The sequence below is a fragment of the Phycodurus eques genome, chromosome 6 (assembly GCF_024500275.1).
Source record: "Phycodurus eques isolate BA_2022a chromosome 6, UOR_Pequ_1.1, whole genome shotgun sequence".
Classification (NCBI taxonomy): Eukaryota; Metazoa; Chordata; class Actinopteri; order Syngnathiformes; family Syngnathidae; genus Phycodurus; species Phycodurus eques.
Genome location: NC_084530.1, coordinates 13,365,444 through 13,384,684, shown reverse-complemented (window position 1 = coordinate 13,384,684; position 19,241 = coordinate 13,365,444). Strand labels below are relative to the sequence as shown.

The 19,241-nt window shown below is 39.8% G+C and overlaps 3 protein-coding genes across 4 annotated transcripts in view; all 3 read right to left on the bottom strand.

Moving 5' to 3' along the window:
• Positions 1–1,085, bottom strand: part of LOC133403543 (stromal membrane-associated protein 1-like) — a 15,592-nt gene extending 14,507 nt beyond the window's left edge. For both annotated transcript variants that reach the window (XM_061678477.1, XM_061678478.1), the window contains exons 1-2: positions 791–1,085; positions 247–380 (exon numbers count right to left, since the gene is read on the bottom strand). In XM_061678477.1, coding sequence (XP_061534461.1) covers positions 247–380; positions 791–908 — 252 coding nt within the window. In that variant the 5' untranslated portion in view covers positions 909–1,085. The remainder of the gene's footprint in view (positions 1–246; positions 381–790) is intronic.
• A 186-nt stretch (positions 1,086–1,271) lies between these two features.
• cenpk (centromere protein K) lies at positions 1,272–8,936 on the bottom strand. The gene is made up of 10 exons (XM_061680067.1): positions 8,897–8,936; positions 6,846–6,947; positions 6,697–6,753; positions 6,386–6,449; positions 5,703–5,749; positions 5,548–5,630; positions 5,376–5,474; positions 4,170–4,302; positions 4,001–4,054; positions 1,272–2,472 (listed from the first exon to the last, which is right to left on the bottom strand). Exons 1-10 carry the CDS (start codon positions 8,897–8,899, stop codon positions 2,317–2,319), a joined length of 798 nt encoding a protein of 265 aa, XP_061536051.1. The 5' UTR covers positions 8,900–8,936; the 3' UTR covers positions 1,272–2,316.
• A 4,961-nt stretch (positions 8,937–13,897) lies between these two features.
• lbx1b (ladybird homeobox 1b) lies at positions 13,898–15,319 on the bottom strand. Its single transcript, XM_061680323.1, has 2 exons — positions 14,995–15,319; positions 13,898–14,388 (listed from the first exon to the last, which is right to left on the bottom strand). Exons 1-2 carry the CDS (start codon positions 15,317–15,319, stop codon positions 13,898–13,900), a joined length of 816 nt encoding a protein of 271 aa, XP_061536307.1.
• Positions 15,320–19,241: the final 3,922 nt, after the last annotated feature.

Below are 19,241 nucleotides of genomic sequence, written 5' to 3'. Positions count from 1 at the left end.
ATTTTCTTATCTTTACGTGTGGGGTCTGTAGTGGATAAAAAATATTTTAAGAGTGGAAAAAAATCTTTGTGTGTAGCTGGCGTTAGTATACCAGCCTTGTTGGGAGTCACTGCCCTACTGTATTCACACATTGCAATATGGGAGTTGTAGTACCTTGCGTTTTGACAAACTGGTGACAGAACACGGCGGGAAAGGCGGGAAATAAAATGGCAGGCAACCCTTTTTAGCAGAAACGTTAACACTTACCTGGATTTGATCTGAGGTCCATTGGTCCAAGTTGACTGACTTCACTCGGGATATGTGGACACCGAGCTTCCTGTGGAGGCCCGCACACCGAATGCAGATAAATACTCCCAGGTTCCAAGACGCCCATCTAGGACCTGACCTCAACCAAAAAAAACAAAACAAAAAACGGACCATGAAGAGGTGACTGCATCCCAAATGGTAGTAATACTACTGTACTATACATCTCACAATGTCGTGACACTGAGGTAAGAACTGTCTACTCAAGAACATAATAAACATCCTGCGTGACGTTTATAAAGGAGACATGGAGTCAAAATGTGATACCGTATGCGCATATGAAAATGAAGACGCTCGCCTGCTAGCAAGCCACTTAGTTTGGCTTCAACGGACGCAGTGTCAACTGACTACCGAGCCGCCCCCGTAGCTCAAAGTTACCACAAAAAGGCTAACAGATGCGACAATTGTTCTTAACGCTTACGGCGAAATTCAAGTCGACGTTTGTGTGGCAGAGCGTAACAAATATTAGACAGCGCAAACGTCGCACCTTTCGCCTCGCAGTCGGCACAATACTTGTTGTCTTCCTCTCTGAGCATTTTGGACAGAATGGCCTGGTGCTGCTCGTTCAGTTTCTCGGCCTTCTCTCTCTCTGAGCGAGTCGTCATGTTCGCTTATTCCGTTTAACTTGCCGAATAATAAAAAGCGACTACAAGAATCCGTCGATGGTCGAGAAAAGTTTCCGATAAAAGACCATAATCAGAAACGCGAACGCCTCCGACTGGTATGAAGACACCCGGAACCGGAATCGCTTCTCCGCCCACAGGAATTCTCGAGATGACGCGACGGCCACACGTGATTTCACATCACATGACGCACGACGTTTCTTCACGTTTCCGAGAAAAGGAAATATGTTTTCCATAATTGCATACATACAATGGGAACGTGTTCACATATTCACTTCTTGAACTTGACTTTAACGTAACAAAATTAAACAAAACACCAACAACAAATACTGAAAATAACGTGGTCATGCTTTCAGAACTAATTATAACTTTTACAAAATACGTGTATGGTGGTAAACTGAAAACAACGTTGTACTGTACACGACAAGCATTACAGTTGGATCACTAGACACTCCATTAGGTACACCTTCATACTCTAATATCAAATACAAAAGCTGTAACTAGAGCAGTACCTTGACTTCCGAGTGCCGTAAGTTTTTCGGGTTACGAGCCGTCACTTTGTCGATTTTTGTGACTGGTCTTTCAAGCCAAAAGTAAGAATTAGTTTTAGATATTCCGCTGTTCGAGTGGAGTGAAAAATAAAAAGGAGAACAGTCACGGATGCACTCTCAGACATTTATTCAACGTGTCAAATGGGCAAAAAGACAAATATAAAATGAAAGCACTTGCAAGGAGTATGTTGAAGCCATCAACGGGGAACTGACTTCATGGTAAATGGTCAACCTAAAATGGAGTTAGAGCTGACGACCTCACTATTTATTAAAAACAAAGCAAAACAAATGGTGGTGTTTGGGGGGGGTCTGTAACGGATTATTGGCATTTCAATTCATTCTAATGGGGAAAACTGATTTCATATACGAGTAAATTGAGTAACAAACTTGGTCACAGAACAGTTTAAGCTCGTAAGTCAAGGTACCATGGTTCTTTATTATGTCTGTAGTTTGCAGTGGTGTAAAAGTCATCTTACACCTAGAACTGGCGCTATTAATTATGGTTACATGCTATCCAAAAACATCCATAATCAGTATTATTTTGTTAAAGTCTGGATGCACATTATTCTGCTCAAAATGTCAATTAAAACTTGTACGCAGTGTTATTTCTGAAGAACACGCTTGCATTGGATCCCAATAGATCGTGCAGGTGTACCACTGAAGGCATTTTGGCATATGAGTATATGCAGTAAACCTGCAGGAAAACATTAAGCTAACTGCTTCTGTGCATCATTAATCTTCACAAAAGCAACACTAACCTAAAAAAAATAAAGGACTAGGAAAAGCCGATGGTATGGCAGGCATGCTAGCATTAGTATAATGACGAATACACCACAGTTTCAGAAAAATGTTTCCAGGCGAATCTTGAAGTTATCCTCCTGATGTCTTACAGCGATACCATGGCGCAGCAGCATCTCGACATACGGTGGCCAGAAAGTTGAGTCTATTGTCACATAAGGGTCGTGTGGCGTGCTCAGGACCTTGTTCATGAGCAGCTGAAGGATACAGAGGATGAGACTGTGGTTAAAAGTAAGCAGTGAATATGGTAAAAGAAAGTGATGTCTTTCAGTGATTGAGCTCAACTGCAATTTCAGCAGGACAAAGGAGATGGTAACTTTTGCTCCATGAACAAGAGTTCTAGCAATTATTCTCGTTTATATTACCAGCTTTAAATGCTTTATATATTACAGTAGTAGTACAAAAAGTAGTAGTACTTAACAAAAACACAAGTTGGAGGTTCCCCGATAACTGTATACAAAATAGGCAGATCAAAGACAATGTAAGCCAGGCAGACTGAGATACATCTGATTTATAGTCATTTGTTCACCACTGACATTTTTGTGTGTGTAGAACACATTTTGTGTGTTATTACCAGTATTGGAGTTCTCAATAAAGGCCAGAATTGCCCGCACTGCTTTTTCTCACAAATAATTTAAAATATAATTTAAATAGTTTCATTTGCACTATTTAAGTGGACATTTTAGGGCAAGGGACGCCCTAAATTAAGCACGGTAATTTGGACGCGTCGTCTTGGAGGATCCCTTAAAATTTCGACCCATGCAAGTTTATTGGTGGATATTTTTTAACTAAATCTTATCTGCCAACAATCAGAGAAGGGATTCCACGAGTAGCAGACGAAACCAAAGGGTCGAGGAGATATGGTGGAATTGTAGGTTAGGTGTTTAAGAAGTTGATTGCAAGAGGGAAGAAGTTGTTGGAATGTCTGCTAGTTCTAGTTTGCATTGATCGGTAGCGCCATAGCATAGTCAAAGCTAGAACCCATGTTGTTTTTGCGCCTGTTTCTATGCTGTAAATCTTCACCAGCTGGGACGAGCTGCCTACCTTCTAGCGATCTACCTAATCTAGCTGGTTGGCTAGTCGGCTAGCTCTCGTCATCTGCCACTCCCTCCAGCAATGGCTCCTTTCCGGCTTTGGATGTGGCACTGCCATGAACACCCACAATGCACTACTCGGGCTTGGCTACCGGTAGCCTCCTTCCGCGGAAATCATCTCGTCGCTATTTGCATCTGTGATCCATTATCAACTGCAAGAACAAACTACGGCTGCGCACATGGGCAGAAACTATGCACAGTAAGTCAAAATGGCGTCGGCTATATACACAGGCTAAAAATCGTAATAAGTAAATACAGCGTAACAGCAGTTGCAGCTCTCGTCAGAATTAAGTATGTACAAGGATATTCTAAGATTCGCTCTGAAAATTCTGATTTTCAAAGAGCTTTTTCACACCCACTCAAATCCTAATTTGAGTCACCACTGATTCATGGACAGTCCTACTAAACAACTACAGTATATTCAGCACAAACACACACTCTAATATCTCCCAGTCTGTCTATTATCTATAATTGTTTCAATCCAAACCATTAAAGAATGAGAATACGGGAAAAAAAATGAATGTTAAAAAACACTCAATGAAAAATGTGATACCAGCAACATCACTGCAACACAAAAAAGTTCATATTAATTCAGCTCAAATTGAAAGTTGAGTAGTGCAACAGAACTCACCTCCAGAACTTCATGGAGGGAAAGCAAGTCTTCATTTAGATCATTTGGAATATTCTGGGGAAATGGGGATTATGTTGAGCTACAGTATCAGACTTGGAAACAACATAGACTTTGTGTCTGTGTCTAAGCTTCAATCACATGGTTGATGAGACCAGAAATGTGTGAGCACCTTCTTCTTGTTTGAGTTGAGGTGAGTGCAAGGAGGAGGAACATGTTTTTCTAGAATGTCTCCCAGAGACTCGAACAGCCTTCCCTGATAGACTTTCATTTTATGGATCTTCTCCTTGGTGTCCATCAGAATGCTGGTATACACGTCGACACACACAAACCACAATGATCAGAATTTAGTAATCTCAGGCACATCTACGAGTTTGAAAGTACTTTAAGACTGGTGCAGTAATGCGTTTCTAGAATGTAAGTGGAAGAATATCATGTACATGCAATGGTTTTCCACACTACTACCGCACACCTGTTAACACCTCAAATGATGGACAAGTTATTGAAATGGTTCAATTCTAGTAAGTATTTGGGCATGCTGATCGTCAGTACAGCAAACCTCTAGGGTTATAGATCCCTTATGACATTACTTTATACAGTCAATCTTTCTTTCATTTTTCTACTGGTTTGGCTCTTTTAGCCTCAAACAAAAACATCAATTGAGTTAAAATCAGCAATAAAATTATCACAATTTCTCGGGTATAAGGCGCACCCATGTATAATACGCACCCCCAAAAGTTGACCTCAAAATTCGGAAAAGCCATTCTACCTATGTATAATGCATTTTTACAATGCATGATTTTGCTTCTACCCATATGATCAAAACGAAGTATTATCTGTAATTTGAAGTGAAACACTTGATTTGAGCATGTAATACTTTCTTTTTATTTACTTGCTCTTATTTTGAAAGTTCACAGCCCTACTTTGATTTAGTAAATGAGAAAACACACAGTTGTGCTCATATGTTTGATTACCCAAGCAGAATTTGTAAAATGTGTACAATTCTTTAAAGAAAACATGAAGGGCCAGGGAAACACATTTAATTAAATTTTAATGGGATTCAAATTAAAGTCAAGCATTTCAGAAAGCATTATCATTCAACAAAACATAACCATAAAGAAATGAATGATGGCTGTTGTTCAGTCATCAGTCATATTAAAAACAACATTTCACAAATTCTTCCAGGGTATGTATGTAAACTTATGACCACAAGTGTACATATATGCAGTCATACGTACCCCTGTCATATTGGAATGAAAGTGTAGGCTACCCTTTTTTATAACCTCTAGATGGGGGCATACATTTATAAAATGGGAAAGTTCATAGTTTTGCCGTGTAAAACATCAAGAGTATCGAGTCTACCGAACGTCACACTCACTTGTGCTCTGATAATTTCTCACTTTGTTCTTTTAGCCGCTGAGCATGCTCAGTGGCAGCGTTTAGCACTTGTCCTTTCTCCTCCAACCACTTCTGTTCACTGAAACACACAATTGACACAAAACCATCCACAAAACAGGCCCAAACAGAAAATAATGCAAATGGTTACGCACAGTTCTTTAGTTTCTCGCAGTTTGTCTCTCTTTGCTTCATAGCAAGAGAGAACCATCTCAAGTTCGGAGCATAGCTTGAGCATCTGTGGAAAACAGAGCGGGCACGTCAAAAACAGACTCCCTTTTCAGTGGTCAATTTTTACTTGTACATGTACCTCCTCCTTTCCAGCTTTAAGTAACACTTCAGCGTTTTCTGCCAGCACTATATGGTATAAAACAAATACAGGTAATCTAAATGATGCAATTCTCACAATATACATACGTTTGTTTGTTTGTTAAAAAGATATTGCATAAAGTGCAAAACTTTGTGGAGGAGAGCTGAGGTTTTGGATAAGGGTGTGGACACATAATTTGTTTTTCCGTTGTGCTATTTTGAATCACTTTTTATTTCACCCCATCCCAAAATGAAAATGCTCCCATCTGCCCATTCACTTCTTCGAGAGCAGAGTGACTTGATGCAACGCATGGTGTATGGGCAGTGGAAGAAGCCATTACATTTTCGTGTGGATCCTGATGAAGGTGCCTGCTACAAGAGTTTATTTTCAGTTTGAGCTACCATGCTGTCAAAAATCCCAAATAATATCACCCTTCCATATATATTCCATTTCTTACATCACCCTCCATAAACCAATAAATAGTATCGACCAAATGGGCAAAAAAACAAGTTTACGTCTGACCTCGGCAGACATCTGCACTGAATGTTATTCTAGTTTAGATTTTTAGTCTGTCATGATTGAATGATCAGATTAATACTGCCTCAGCATATACTTTATTAAATAAATTATAATGAATGTGTAAACAGTCATATTTATAGCCAAATGTAATAATGGTTACTTACATCTCGGTTCCACTGTAAGCCACTGCTTCAGTTCCGCTTCTGTTGCTAACAGCCGATTAAATGACTAGAAACACAACATTTGTCATTACAAATGATCACCATTGCTTTTAAGTAATTCAAAGGCCAGGCCACATTAAAAAATACTGATCAATCTTTTAAAAAAAAAAATGCAGTAATGTAGGAAGACAAAAGGCAACACCAAGCAACGGAAAACATCCATCCTTCTTAATAATGTATGACAGATCAATATGTGCAAAAACATCCATCTTTCTTAATAATGTATGACAGATCAATATGTGCAATCATCTCACCTGCTCTTGAGTATTTTCGCAGTGGTCTGGCTGACGTAATATGATCTCAGTTTGAAGCTGCAACAGGTTAAGTATTTTGTTTAGTTTCCACAGAAATGTAATTTAAATCAAGAACAAAATTATAAATACATGTACTGTACATAAATCACCTTTTCAAGCTGAGCAAATTGCTGCTCACACTGGTTCACTAATTCCACCTGGGCAGCTTCTGACAGTTCAAATAGAGCCGGGTCACCCTGCTTAACTTCATCCTGTATACACAGAGGCAATTTTGGGAAGAATGTGAAGTCAAGTTAATAGCCAATGCCGTGATATTCCCTCTTTCACTAGTCAACAAACATAAAACATATCCCCAAGAGTTACACTGTGTATTTTTTCCCCCCAGATTCAAAGAGTTTAATTGTCATACCAACACACATTTACACATATGGCATGAAATTTGATACCGAAGGTCCCAGATTAGCCCAAAAAGTCTCAAGATTTGGGGAATATAAATAGATTAAGAAAATAAGGCAAGATAAAAAAAAAAAGATGCAGTTGTGAATGTGTGCAAAGGTGCCAATGCAGCAAGAATTTGGTTGCAGCAAAAATACAAATGCCAGGGGCTTGAATTGCCCATAATATTTCCATGATATTTCCATGGTCCTTATACTTGAATAGAAAGAAGTGTTCATCGTGCAGGATTGAATAGGCATAGGGGATGAGGGGGGCTGATGTCGGGTCTACAGAGCACTGTTTTGAGTTTAATAGTCTAACAGTTATCCTGCATCAGATGCTCCTTAGCCTCCTGCTTGAGGGGAGCGGATGGAATCGAGGGTTTGCGGGATGGGTTGAGTCTTTGATGATGCAGAGAGCCCTCTTTCTGCACCTGCTGGTGAAGATGTCTGTAGTATTGCGGAGGCTACCTCCCACAATCCTCCGACCAGCCTTTACTGTCCTACCTCTCTGCAGCTGAGCAGCTGCTGTGCTGACGCTCTCTATCAACGTTTAATTCCGTTATTGCTGCCAAGGGTGGGAAAAGCTGTTAGTAATTTCAGGGGGCAACTTTATCCATATAGGGCCAGTTTGGATTTGTTTCCCTAAACAAATTGTAATTTATACACTTTACTTGTTTGTCATCATGAGAGATTAAATTTGGGTTAATAAGATAGACCATTTAAATGTGGTAGATGTGAAAACAATATTAAAAAAAAAAAAAAAAAGAAATCAGAAATCAAGGAACAAATACACCTCATACAGTGCCATGAAAATGTATCATAAAAGTTCCAGGACTCCTGTACAAATTATATATTTTAAATCCAAACAGAAGTTTCTTCCTTAGAATAAGGAATTCCTAGCCTTCTTTTCCTTGCCCTCATGCACTAATGAAATGATTTTTGAGCGATCCTCCACTTCTCCATAGTCACTGCCATCTTCATGTCCACATCTATGAAACTGCTCCCCTTGATGACCCACTTGAGTTTGAGAAAGAAGAACAAAATCACACAGAGCCAGGTCAGGCAAGAAGGAAGTTGGAACTGTCGGATGCTCAGGGTATTCGAGCAGGCACGTTATCACGTTGAAGCAGCTTCGAGTTGTCCTGCCACAATTCTCGCGTCTTCTCATGCATTGAACAAAGCAAACGCTGCAGGATCTCAATGTAGACATGCAAATATATCGTCTGGCCCGCACTGAAGGCGAAAATTCGTAGTCTGTAGATTGGGATTTGAATGTGACACCCATCCTGGCACTTTTCAGACACACCTCGTACACTATAAATGATCCGTACACACGATCAGTGAATGCGTCCCCCCTCAAATATTATGGTTTACAAGTTACTATTACCGATCCTGCTTGCATTTATAAATCAGATTCCTAGTTTAACTCATCTTATGTCATTTCAATGAAGTTGTTTTCGTTGTCTGATACAGGTCCAAGTTTTGTTGTGCCCGTTTTAGAAATGAAAAGCTACCCGCTACATACCTTATGATTCAATAACTTCAGTAAACAAAGGGCTAGTCTTACTCATTCACGTAGTTTACACAGTTTGGGACTTTGTCGCCAGGCGACGTCGAATAGTAGCAAGACGCTAGTCATGTCGTGTTAAATAATCGATTATGACGTGAACTGTGTTAAATCAACGGAAACGATGCGTGGTAATGCAATTAACTGTGCATAAGTACATAGGTTCATACAAGCACAAAAGGGACTCAATGCTTACCATATTTGACAAAGCCGAATTTACTGAATTCACCACGAGAGCCGCTTTTTTTTTTTCAAAACACCGCCAATATAGGTGACGTCATAAACGCGACTGCGGAGACTGTAGAGTAAAGCATTGGAGAGCCCCACTGCTGCGTGTGACTGCGCATTCTTTTTTTAAAGCGCACAATTATGCCTCAATTCAGCACCGTATGTCTTCAAAAATAGTATCAGTTATCAAGATAAAATATAAACACATAAATTAACATTTGAGACATGAACTTTCAAGCCATGCGATGTACTGTACGTATGAGTGCACTTCACGTACATTTCATATACTCACCACATTAAAATCACGAACGTGTTTATTCCAATTTTGTGTGCCTCTATGGTCACGTTTACAGAATAATAAATTGTTTTCCCTCTATATTGGTATCCACCCGTTTACATGTAGTAGCTGTAGTTAAACACGGGATTTTAAAATTATACTGCTATGAAAGTAAGTAAACGAAGTCTGGAAAGCGAGGGCCTGTCAGAATATGTCACAAATATGATGATTATTAGAATTATTATTATTATGGTATATGAACAAGGGTCACTGAAACTATAGTGGAATAGGCGGTTGAGAATGGATGGATGGCTGTATGGATGTATATGAACATTGGTCTGTTCAGTGTCGTGGGCTGCATTTCCGCAATTGGCCACCAGGTGTCTCTGTTGACTGGTTTCCTCACCAGCACATGAATCTCCTGTTTGACTCCCTCTTGACTCTCTCTGAATATTAGATGTTCGTTGAAAACAAACTTTAGTTCATGAATCCTAAATGTTTTGTGATTTAAAAATATCTTAGGTGAACGTGCTTTCTGGTTAATTACTACAAGAAGCCAAATATTTCAGTTAAACTTTGTTATAGAGTGTTCCAAACATCTTTAATATGAATAAATACACTCCTCAGCCAATAGTGATGACATTTTACTTATTTTTGAAAATAATTAAAAAATAGAATGTTTTTTTTTTTAAATGTACATGGTTCTGATGAATTGTATGCTGATTTTAACTAGGAGGCTTCTGTCCCTTAATCATGTTAAATGCATAAATCATCTTTAAAACATAATGTTCCGATGTCATTGTATAATTTGTATAGAATGTATTTATTTTCTTTTGCTTTGTTTTACTCTGATGTCTGTTGCCTGATCGCCATTGCAAACGAGAATTTGTTCCCCATTGCCTTATCTGGATAAATACAGTAAGGGGGGGGGGGTCAATTATCGTTACACTCTGTGTGGTATTTATCACCGTCAAACTTCTACATGCACAAATACTGCTGCTTTCACTAAAACTGTGGCACTTCTAAAATAGTACAACAAGTTTTTTTATTCGATTTTTTTTCACTTTGATTTTTATTCGATTGTTTTTTGTTTTTTTTAATTAGAACAACAGCAGCAAATTTGTATTCAATGCTACTGCGTATTACTTTTGTTGTTGTTTTTAAACAGATGTGTTAATTCAAATGTTCGGTTAGGATTAATACCCCAATAGACTGCAGCTCTTTAAAACAGGAATGTTTAGATATTCTGCTTATTTTGTTGCCATTATCAATCATGTTTATCTGGATGGGCGTTTATTCCAACCCGGATAGGTGTAAATAGAGTGTTTCACACCTGCAGTTTGAGGGAACGTAGGGTATTCCTGCAATGTTTTCAAGCGTCCTTAAAAACCTAACCATATATTATTTGAATGATCAACTAGAATTTGATTAATATGCAAATTTGCCAACAAACCGTTCCGTATGAGCCTTCAGCGCAGCCTAATTAATCAACAGTTAAAGGAAATTAATACATACATCAATTCTGTCAGAAACATGCTTAGCTCAATCGTCCGTAAAATTGAAGTTTGAAGTATTAACTGGCTCTGCAGGAAGGCTATGATTAAAACTCTACAGTCCCACTCCATTTAGAAATATAGAGTGATGTAACTCCGGGCAAATATAAAGTCGTTTACATGTCTATTTTATACACAACAATAACAATACTATTAATTAATTGTGAGGGAAATGATTGTGATGATTATAATAATGACTATCGCTCCTAATATTCAAATACCCTTCATATTTTTTTTTAGAAACATTGAAGGCCTTCATTTTGGTGAATAATTTCATGAATAACAATTGTAAACAAGAGTTCGTTCATTCCATTGCTTTACTGCAATACTGCCACTCGGCCGTCAGTGGCTCAAAAATTAATTTAGCTTTGCACCTGGGACTGTTTTCCACAAGGTGCAAATAATCAAATAAAAGAGAGAGAGAAAAAAATGAGAGGAAGGCCAAGGGGAGGACTGTACTATTGTTTCAGCAGGGACTCATGCATCAAACTTCAATTTTCCGGACGATTGAAGTAGTGATCCATCTTGAAGTGAAATACTGAAATACACTTAAGACCTCCAGATTAATTACCATGAAGTGGTCCCACAGACTGTAATATTACTTATCATGGGGCTTCCTGACAAGCCCTCATAAAATAAACAAGTGAAATCTATAAACTTGGGCTGCCTTAACACTCTCTCTATATATACACACACACACACACACACACACACACACACACATATATATATATATATATATATATATATATATATATATATATATATATATATATATATATATATATATATATATATATATATATACATATACTTGATTCAGGATGGAACATACACGTAAAATGAATATAATATATACTATAATCCCGGGGTATAAACAACTCATTGTCCACTATATCACCTATAGACCATCTTCTTTTACCAATGTTCATCTTATAGTTTTAGTGTAGAGTTGCTCCCTAAATATTCCTTAAATTCAATTATTGAGCGGCATGAGAAGAACATACTGCGACAGAAACTCTTTCGAAGGTATCGCTTTTGCAGGTGCGCCTAATGTTGCGGCCCGCGGATTAATTGGCTTTCAATTAGGACTTCAAGTTGCAGTATGGAGCCATGCAGCCCTATAAACCGATTGAAGTTTCAAGTCGGGGGAAAAGGGAAACACTATAAAAGCAAGGCTGCTCAAAGAGACAGGCCTACTTATCATTTCTTTGAACAAAGGAGGTTAAACGGGAGGCAGCCTTTTGAGTTGCTGTTCGTGACACTCTCTCTTTCTCACATGCATGTTTTCAGCTTCATTAAACCCCTTACAGACAAAAGGAATAAAGAAGCAAAAGGAAGAAAACAAACAAAAGGCTCCCTAACCAGAGTTTGGCATCAATGCCACAGTCTCAACTCTTTATGGGTTGCCTACTTAACATTAAAAACACTTTCCCCCCCCCCCCCCCCCAAAAAAAAAAGAAAAAAAGAAAGAAATCCATTTCTTGTTTTGAAACCCATCTTGGACAGAAGTCAAACAGCAAAAGCGGCGCACAAAAAAGGCCACTTTCATTGTAATTCATTGACTTGTTCAAAACGGCAGGCAAATAAAAAGGCCAGACATTAATAGCCGCAGATGCCCTCATGAAGGGAGAGTCTATGTAGGCATTATGGCCTTTGTTCGCACTCACTTCAACTGTTTAAAGGGAGGGCTAAGTCAATCCATCAAATTGTCTGAAATTGTGAGGAAATTTCAAAAACCATATGGCCTCCAAACGTTTGCGTCCTTTTTTGTGCGGTGGGACACACTTGTCTCAGTATTGCAGGCAGCGGGGGGGCGGCCCTGCGCCTTTGTGCTCGTCCCATCGGGGAACGCTGCTCATTTGTCCCCACTTTTCATGCTTTACGCTCAAAATTACAGCTCGGACCCGCAGAACAAAAAAAGCCCCTTAAAGGCCTGCAGAAACTGGGCCAAAACTTTGTGTTTTCGTGGCATCTCGGTCTTTATTTGCCGGGCCCAGATTTGTGTTTCTCACATAAATTTTTGGCCCGAATGGACAAACACGTCTGCGGGTCAAGAAGCCACGATACGCATTTAAGACGTGAAAGGAGATGAGAGATTCCGGGCCACAATATGTTTAGAGCATCCACGTAGAAAAGGCACAAAGGGATTAAATAGTGCCGCATTATCCGTTTAAACAGACGCCTTTGATGGCTTTATATACCTACTGTTTTTTTTTATTAGTCTGCATTCGACTGTTTAGTTAAGAATTACAACGTAAAGGAAATATTCAGGAAAAAAAAGAGCCATTTTTATTCCCATTGTTGCCTATATACATTGCAGTCTGTGCATTAATTGGTTCTCAAATCCTGATTTTTAGAAAGGCACTTACAGGTGTTTCACACATAACAAACGGTATCCCAACAAATTCATCCAAAATAATAATAATAAAATAAAAAAAATAAAAAATAAAAAAAATATATATATACATATATATATATATATATATATATATATATATATATATATATATATATATATATCCTTAAAATCACCGCAATAACAAAGTCATTTTCTCGCCATTCAATGAAATGCATCATCGCATCGAGAGAGGAAAAAAAAAAAAAAAAAAGTCCCAATCTTCATGCACTGCGGCATAAGGTGAAAAGAGGAGGGGAGCCTGCACTAGCTCGCCAAACCCGAACAAAAACAACAACCAAAAAAAAAAAAAAAAAAACACATTTAAATTAAAAAAAACCAACAACAAATAAATAGAATAGTAATCACAAATCAAATCATGCATTTGCATGCAAAACATAATTGGGCGAGGCCCTTTGAAAAGCAATGGAACGGACAGGTGCATGTGTATGTGTTTGAATAATAATAATACTACTAATAATAATAAGTTAGACGTGTCATTGTTGACCATATTGCTGTGATTGCAAAGACTGTTGGTTCATGTCGTGAATTACCACTGCATATTTCTTCTTGTCGTGTATCCATGCTTACGTGTGCCCATATAAAAGTATAATTACATTTTGGTACATGTTCTGAAAAGTGGTACGCAATATAAGCAGTAAGTTCTACAAGTAAGTGGTGGACGGTGTTCGCGCCCGTGGTCTTTTTTTTTTTTTTGCTGTGGCCGCCCGCTTGCACGCATCAGTCGTCCACGTCAATCTCCACGTCCTCGTCCTCCGAGCACTCTTTGCTCGTCGTGTGGTCTGAGAAGGGCGACAGCGGGGAGCGCCTCAGTTTCTGGCCCACGTCGAGCTCCCGCTGCTGGCCTCCCCGCGCCGGGGACTCGACTCGCGGATGGCCCAGCGTGCCGTTGGCGCATTTCTCCAGGTCGGCCAGTTTGGCCAGCTTGTCCAAGGGCACCTGGCCGATGGCCTTGGCCGACTCCACGTCCGCCTTCATCTCCTCCAGGTCCCGCTTTAGCTTGGCCCTGCGGTTCTGAAACCACGTGATGACCTGCGCGTTGGTCAGGCCGAGCTGCTGGGCGATCTGGTCCCGGTCGGCCGGGGACAAGTACTTCTGGTACAGGAAGCGCTTCTCCAGCTCGTAGATTTGATGGTTGGTGAAGGCCGTGCGGGACTTCCGGCGCTTCTTCGGGGTGGTTCTCTGGCCGAATAGGGTCATGCCGTCCCGGCCTGGAGAAGATGTTAAGAAAACAAAAACAAAACATTCAACGCCTTATTCGGAAAAGAGATGTTTGGCGACACGGGCCACAATACGTCAGCACGTTTTTGATTGGCGCTAATTGTGGCTGCAGTTCGCCGTACTGGGATCTCACGTCTAACATTTGGACTCCACGATGGAGCCCAAATGATTCCAACAGCTTCCACTATGGCGCAGTGCGCTGCAAACAGCAACCGCAATATTTTGCCGGATTGCACCTCTTTCAGTACCGATCAAAACGGAGCCATTCTCCTCTCTTACACCTCATTGGCGCGCGCAGACCGGTGAGTGCATATTCAATCTGTCGTCAAGGTGTAAGTAAGGCTCCAATCCACATATATAGTGCTCGTGGGGGAAAAAAAAGGGAAAAATAGAAGAGCCCGCTGCAAGAATAAGCAATCAAACACAATAAAAATGAGATGACTTCAAAAACGACGATGGACTTTGGGGCCAATAGGCTTGCAGAGCTCTCAATGAAAATCAATTGATCCTTTCGCAGCGGTCTCTGAATATTTTTGAGCTGAGCTATCCTTGCGATGATTTTTTTCCCCCGCGATTCCCCGTGTGCGATTTCCTACCTTCTGCCGCCTGTAGCACGCTGACTTCAAGCCCCTTAAAGGTTTTGCTGGCGAGCTCCTCCAGGGCGCACAGCGGCGAGGTTTGGGTGAGCAGAGCCCGGCTGGACAGGGGCAGGCTGGAGGCGCGGTGCTTCTCGTTGGACGAAATGAGATGAGCCGTGCCACAAATGGTGTAACTTCGCTTGGCGGACGGCTTGTTGAGGATGTCCTCGATGCTGAAGGGGGTCAGCGGCTTGTTGGAGTTGGCAGGGGGCGGCAAGTGGTCCAGCGGGCTTCGCCTCCTGTTTTCCCCCGCATCACACTTGGCCACTTCTTTGGATGTCATCACTGGTGGTGAGGTGAGTCGGACTCGGTTGGGGTGGGGGGGGCGGGGAGGGGGGGGGAAATCAACTCTTGAGTGAGGCTACGCAGGGGAGACGGGTGCGGGGAAAAGTCACATAACAGAGGAAGACGATCGTGGACGATCTTATTCCAAAACGGGATGCCTTCAAAGTGCTCCTGGGTCTGGAGTCCGCTGCAGCGAGAAGAAGAAGAAGAAGAAGAAGAAGAAGAAGCCTCCCTGAAAATGGCGAGCTCCAAACACTTGACGATTACTAACAAGTTATCATTGACTGGTAGCTAATCAATTATTTCCAGTGGCACTTTCACCCTCTTCCCTTTCACTCTTTGACTATGTTGCAGTCCAGCGCGGAGGTTTTTGCGACTGGGGGAGGGGGGTGGGAGGTGGGGATGGAGGGGGGGGGGGGGGTCCCATTAATTAGGATGCATGGCTGGAAGAAGGAGGAGCCCGGCGGAATTATCATGCGTTGTACTCATATCATCTTTGGTCTAATTTAGTCGTGTGGTGACTTACCAGAATAGCTTTGCGGAGTCAATGAGAGGGGATGGGGGGGGGGGGGGGGGGAATGAAGGAGGGGGCCACAAGGGAGAGGGAGATGAATCACAATCCGTAGCCTATTTAAGCCTTTTTACGCATAAAAGTTCCCTTGCACATGGCGTCACTTTGTTCTTTCATTTTGTATTCTAGACAGATTGGATTATCTCTACGATTGGACACAGGTTTGTTTTAGGTGGCGCACTTAGTCACAAGGATGTTGTTGTTGTTTTTTTTCCCTCCCTCGACCAAAGCTGGATGATTCTTTCTTTTGTAAAGGTAAAGTGGAGCTGAGCCATATATCAGGTCTGATGATGCTTCCTCTGGGGCGCCAGAGGAGAGCAGCACGCGGCCCTCTCAGCAGCACCAAAGACCGCTCATAATTCAGGCAATGGGTTTCTTTTTCCCCCCTTTTACCTTCTTTTTTTATTACTTGCAAGAAATACTTCATCTTCTCTCAAATGTCCCCGCGCCGCGGAGGGTTGACATCCCAGGTTTACGAAAGGGAATTTTACCATAGGATCATAAATATCATTTTCTCACATCAAAATAAAAACAAACTGCACGGCATCGCTTTAGTTTTGTTCCATTTAATTGCTAGTGTTTTATATACATATATATTTACAAAATATGGGGGATATTCAATTTGCAACAAACAGTGTTGGTGCATTGATTCGTCATTATTATATCCTATGTCCAATATAATTATTATTATTATAATTATTATTCAAATGATTGGTGTAGGTTATTATTTTTTTGGATTCTAATATTGCACACAGGGATTTGTTTGGAATTCTTCACTTTATTTTCACTGCTAATATTAAAATGAAGTTTATACAAGAAAACGAAAAAAAATAAAAATAATAATAATCTTCTCGGGTGAGGATAATAGATGCTGTCAGTTTTATTTGCTGCTGCAGGGGGTTGAGTTTTAATTTCAGAGGTAACTGCTTATGTGTTACGTCGGTGAGATGTGACTGCATTTTCTGTCGCTTCACAAATGTGTTTATGCACAAATGTGTTTGGGGTTTATAGTGAGATAACCTATAATAAATAATACAGATTTTTTAAAATAAGAATGCGTTTCAAATCCAAATTATTCCAACCAAATGTAAAAATATTTTTTCATGATGCAAGTCTCACAGAATTTCGATTATAAAACTTATAAATAATATTAAATGAGAATTTGATAACAACATCGGAGCTTAATGCTGTATTAGTCAACGACATACTTATCTAACTGTGATTATTTTAAGTAAGAAATTAGTCATTATTTATTGCATAATTACCGATCGAATGATTCTAATAAAAAAAAAATATTTTTGTAAAAGGTAAAACATATATATATATATATATATATATATATATATATATATATATATAGTTTTACCTTTTACAAAAATACACACACACACACACACACACACACACACACACACACATATATATATATATATATATATATATATATATATATATAAATGCCACGAGCTGCCTGTTAGCTGTCCGTTATCCAGGGACTTAATGTCTTTATAGCTATTAGACTATTAATGCAGGAGACAACAACATTCTCTCTCAATTCCTGACACTGACTATTTTGTGTCAATCACATTCTTTTGGTTCTTTTTCGGAGACTTGTTTTCAATTTAAGATGATGCTTGTCATCTAGTATGTCCATAGCATTTCCCAGTGTTTCTGCAGTCTGCACATTTTGCCTCTTCCCAACCAGGTGTTGATTTAAGCCATCCACACTGTAGTCTGTTAGCTCCAAGCTCCATCCTGCTATATGTTAGTGACCTCATGCGAGGAGACGCAGCACCCACTGCAGGCTTAGGCGGCTGTTAGTTGACAGCTGCAGGGGGAACAAGCCACATTGTAGCCATTTTGTGAGACCGCAAAGTTGGGTGTCAGATCTCCGCTCTCCTAAAGGCCCCTTTAACTCCCAGCACACCATATATAGAGACCAAGAAATAGAGACAGAGTGATACCGCCGCTTGTGTCTCTCTGTATAAAACATGTACTGTATAAATCACACGTCATTACCAGAGGGTCACTCTCTGAGGCGCACCAGTGGGCGCTTTCTTCGCAAGGGCCGCTTTGATTGGAGGAGAGTGGATTTATCTGGGACTCGGCTCTGCGGAGAGGCAGCCATATTTTATGTGCAGACTCGAGATGTAATAACAGGCTCCTGACAAATCCCTGACGGCCCGCCTTTTCCTGCCTTGCGGTACAGTGGCAGTGCTGCTGGAACCTCACAAGTCCATGCAATCCTAAAGGAAGAGCACTGCGCCTCTCTGCTGGATGCTGTTGTGACCTTTACAACGGCCTTGTCCAAGGTCAATTGACTCAAATCCCTCAACCCACTTTCTCATGTATTTCTAATGGTGTCCAGACGTGCAGGTGCTTTTTTTTCCCCACCTCTAACACTTCACACTCTTATCAAGCCTGATTAGAGTGGCAACACTTCAGCTTTGTTTCCCCCAATCTAACGATGACAAGCAACAAATGTATCTTATCCCTTTCTTGTAAAGCACTGTATTCTTGCAGTTATCTACACTATTTGGGAAAATGATCACTGGATGACAAATGTCAAACGTATCTTCATGGGATACGCTATAATTTTTGACAGTACTGCACATTAATAAACTATTACAAGTATCTACAAACAGACAATATGGTTGTGTTCAGCAACATTTCCTTTAAATGTCTATACCATATTAACTCCTGGCAAAGGTCTTTAAATAACTAACATAAATTTACCTGTAAAACGTATCATTGAACCTTTTTATGGTTAAAACCCCTGTATTTCCAGTGGACAATAAAACATTATATTGATATCTTACCATTTATTGGGTCGAAAATTGGGGCAGAGATGGATCGAAAAAAAACCTTTGATTAAATTATTACTACATATATATATATATATATATATATCACTACATGTTCGGAATTAATAAAAAATATACTAGGTACACATGCATGAAAATGATTTAAACAATAACAAAAAAGACAAGATGGACGTAAAATAAAATAAAGTTAAGATATACATTTTCGAAAAGGGCTTCGGAAAAAATAATATCTGATTTTCTCCTATACACCTTTCTTGTATTTATATAATAATAATAATAAACATAGATATGTATATACCCAGTAGTATTATCATTTACTCAGTAGTATTGATATATATTGATATTGTTTATATATAAACAATATCGGTAGCATACAGCATGCCGATGACATATATGACAGATGACATTTTTGGGAAACAAGCAAAAATACAACAAATTCAACAAAAAAGACAAAGTTGTCTCCATTCAACCTTTGCATATTTCCATGACACAGAAATAAAATAAAGACAAAAACCATTTTTAGC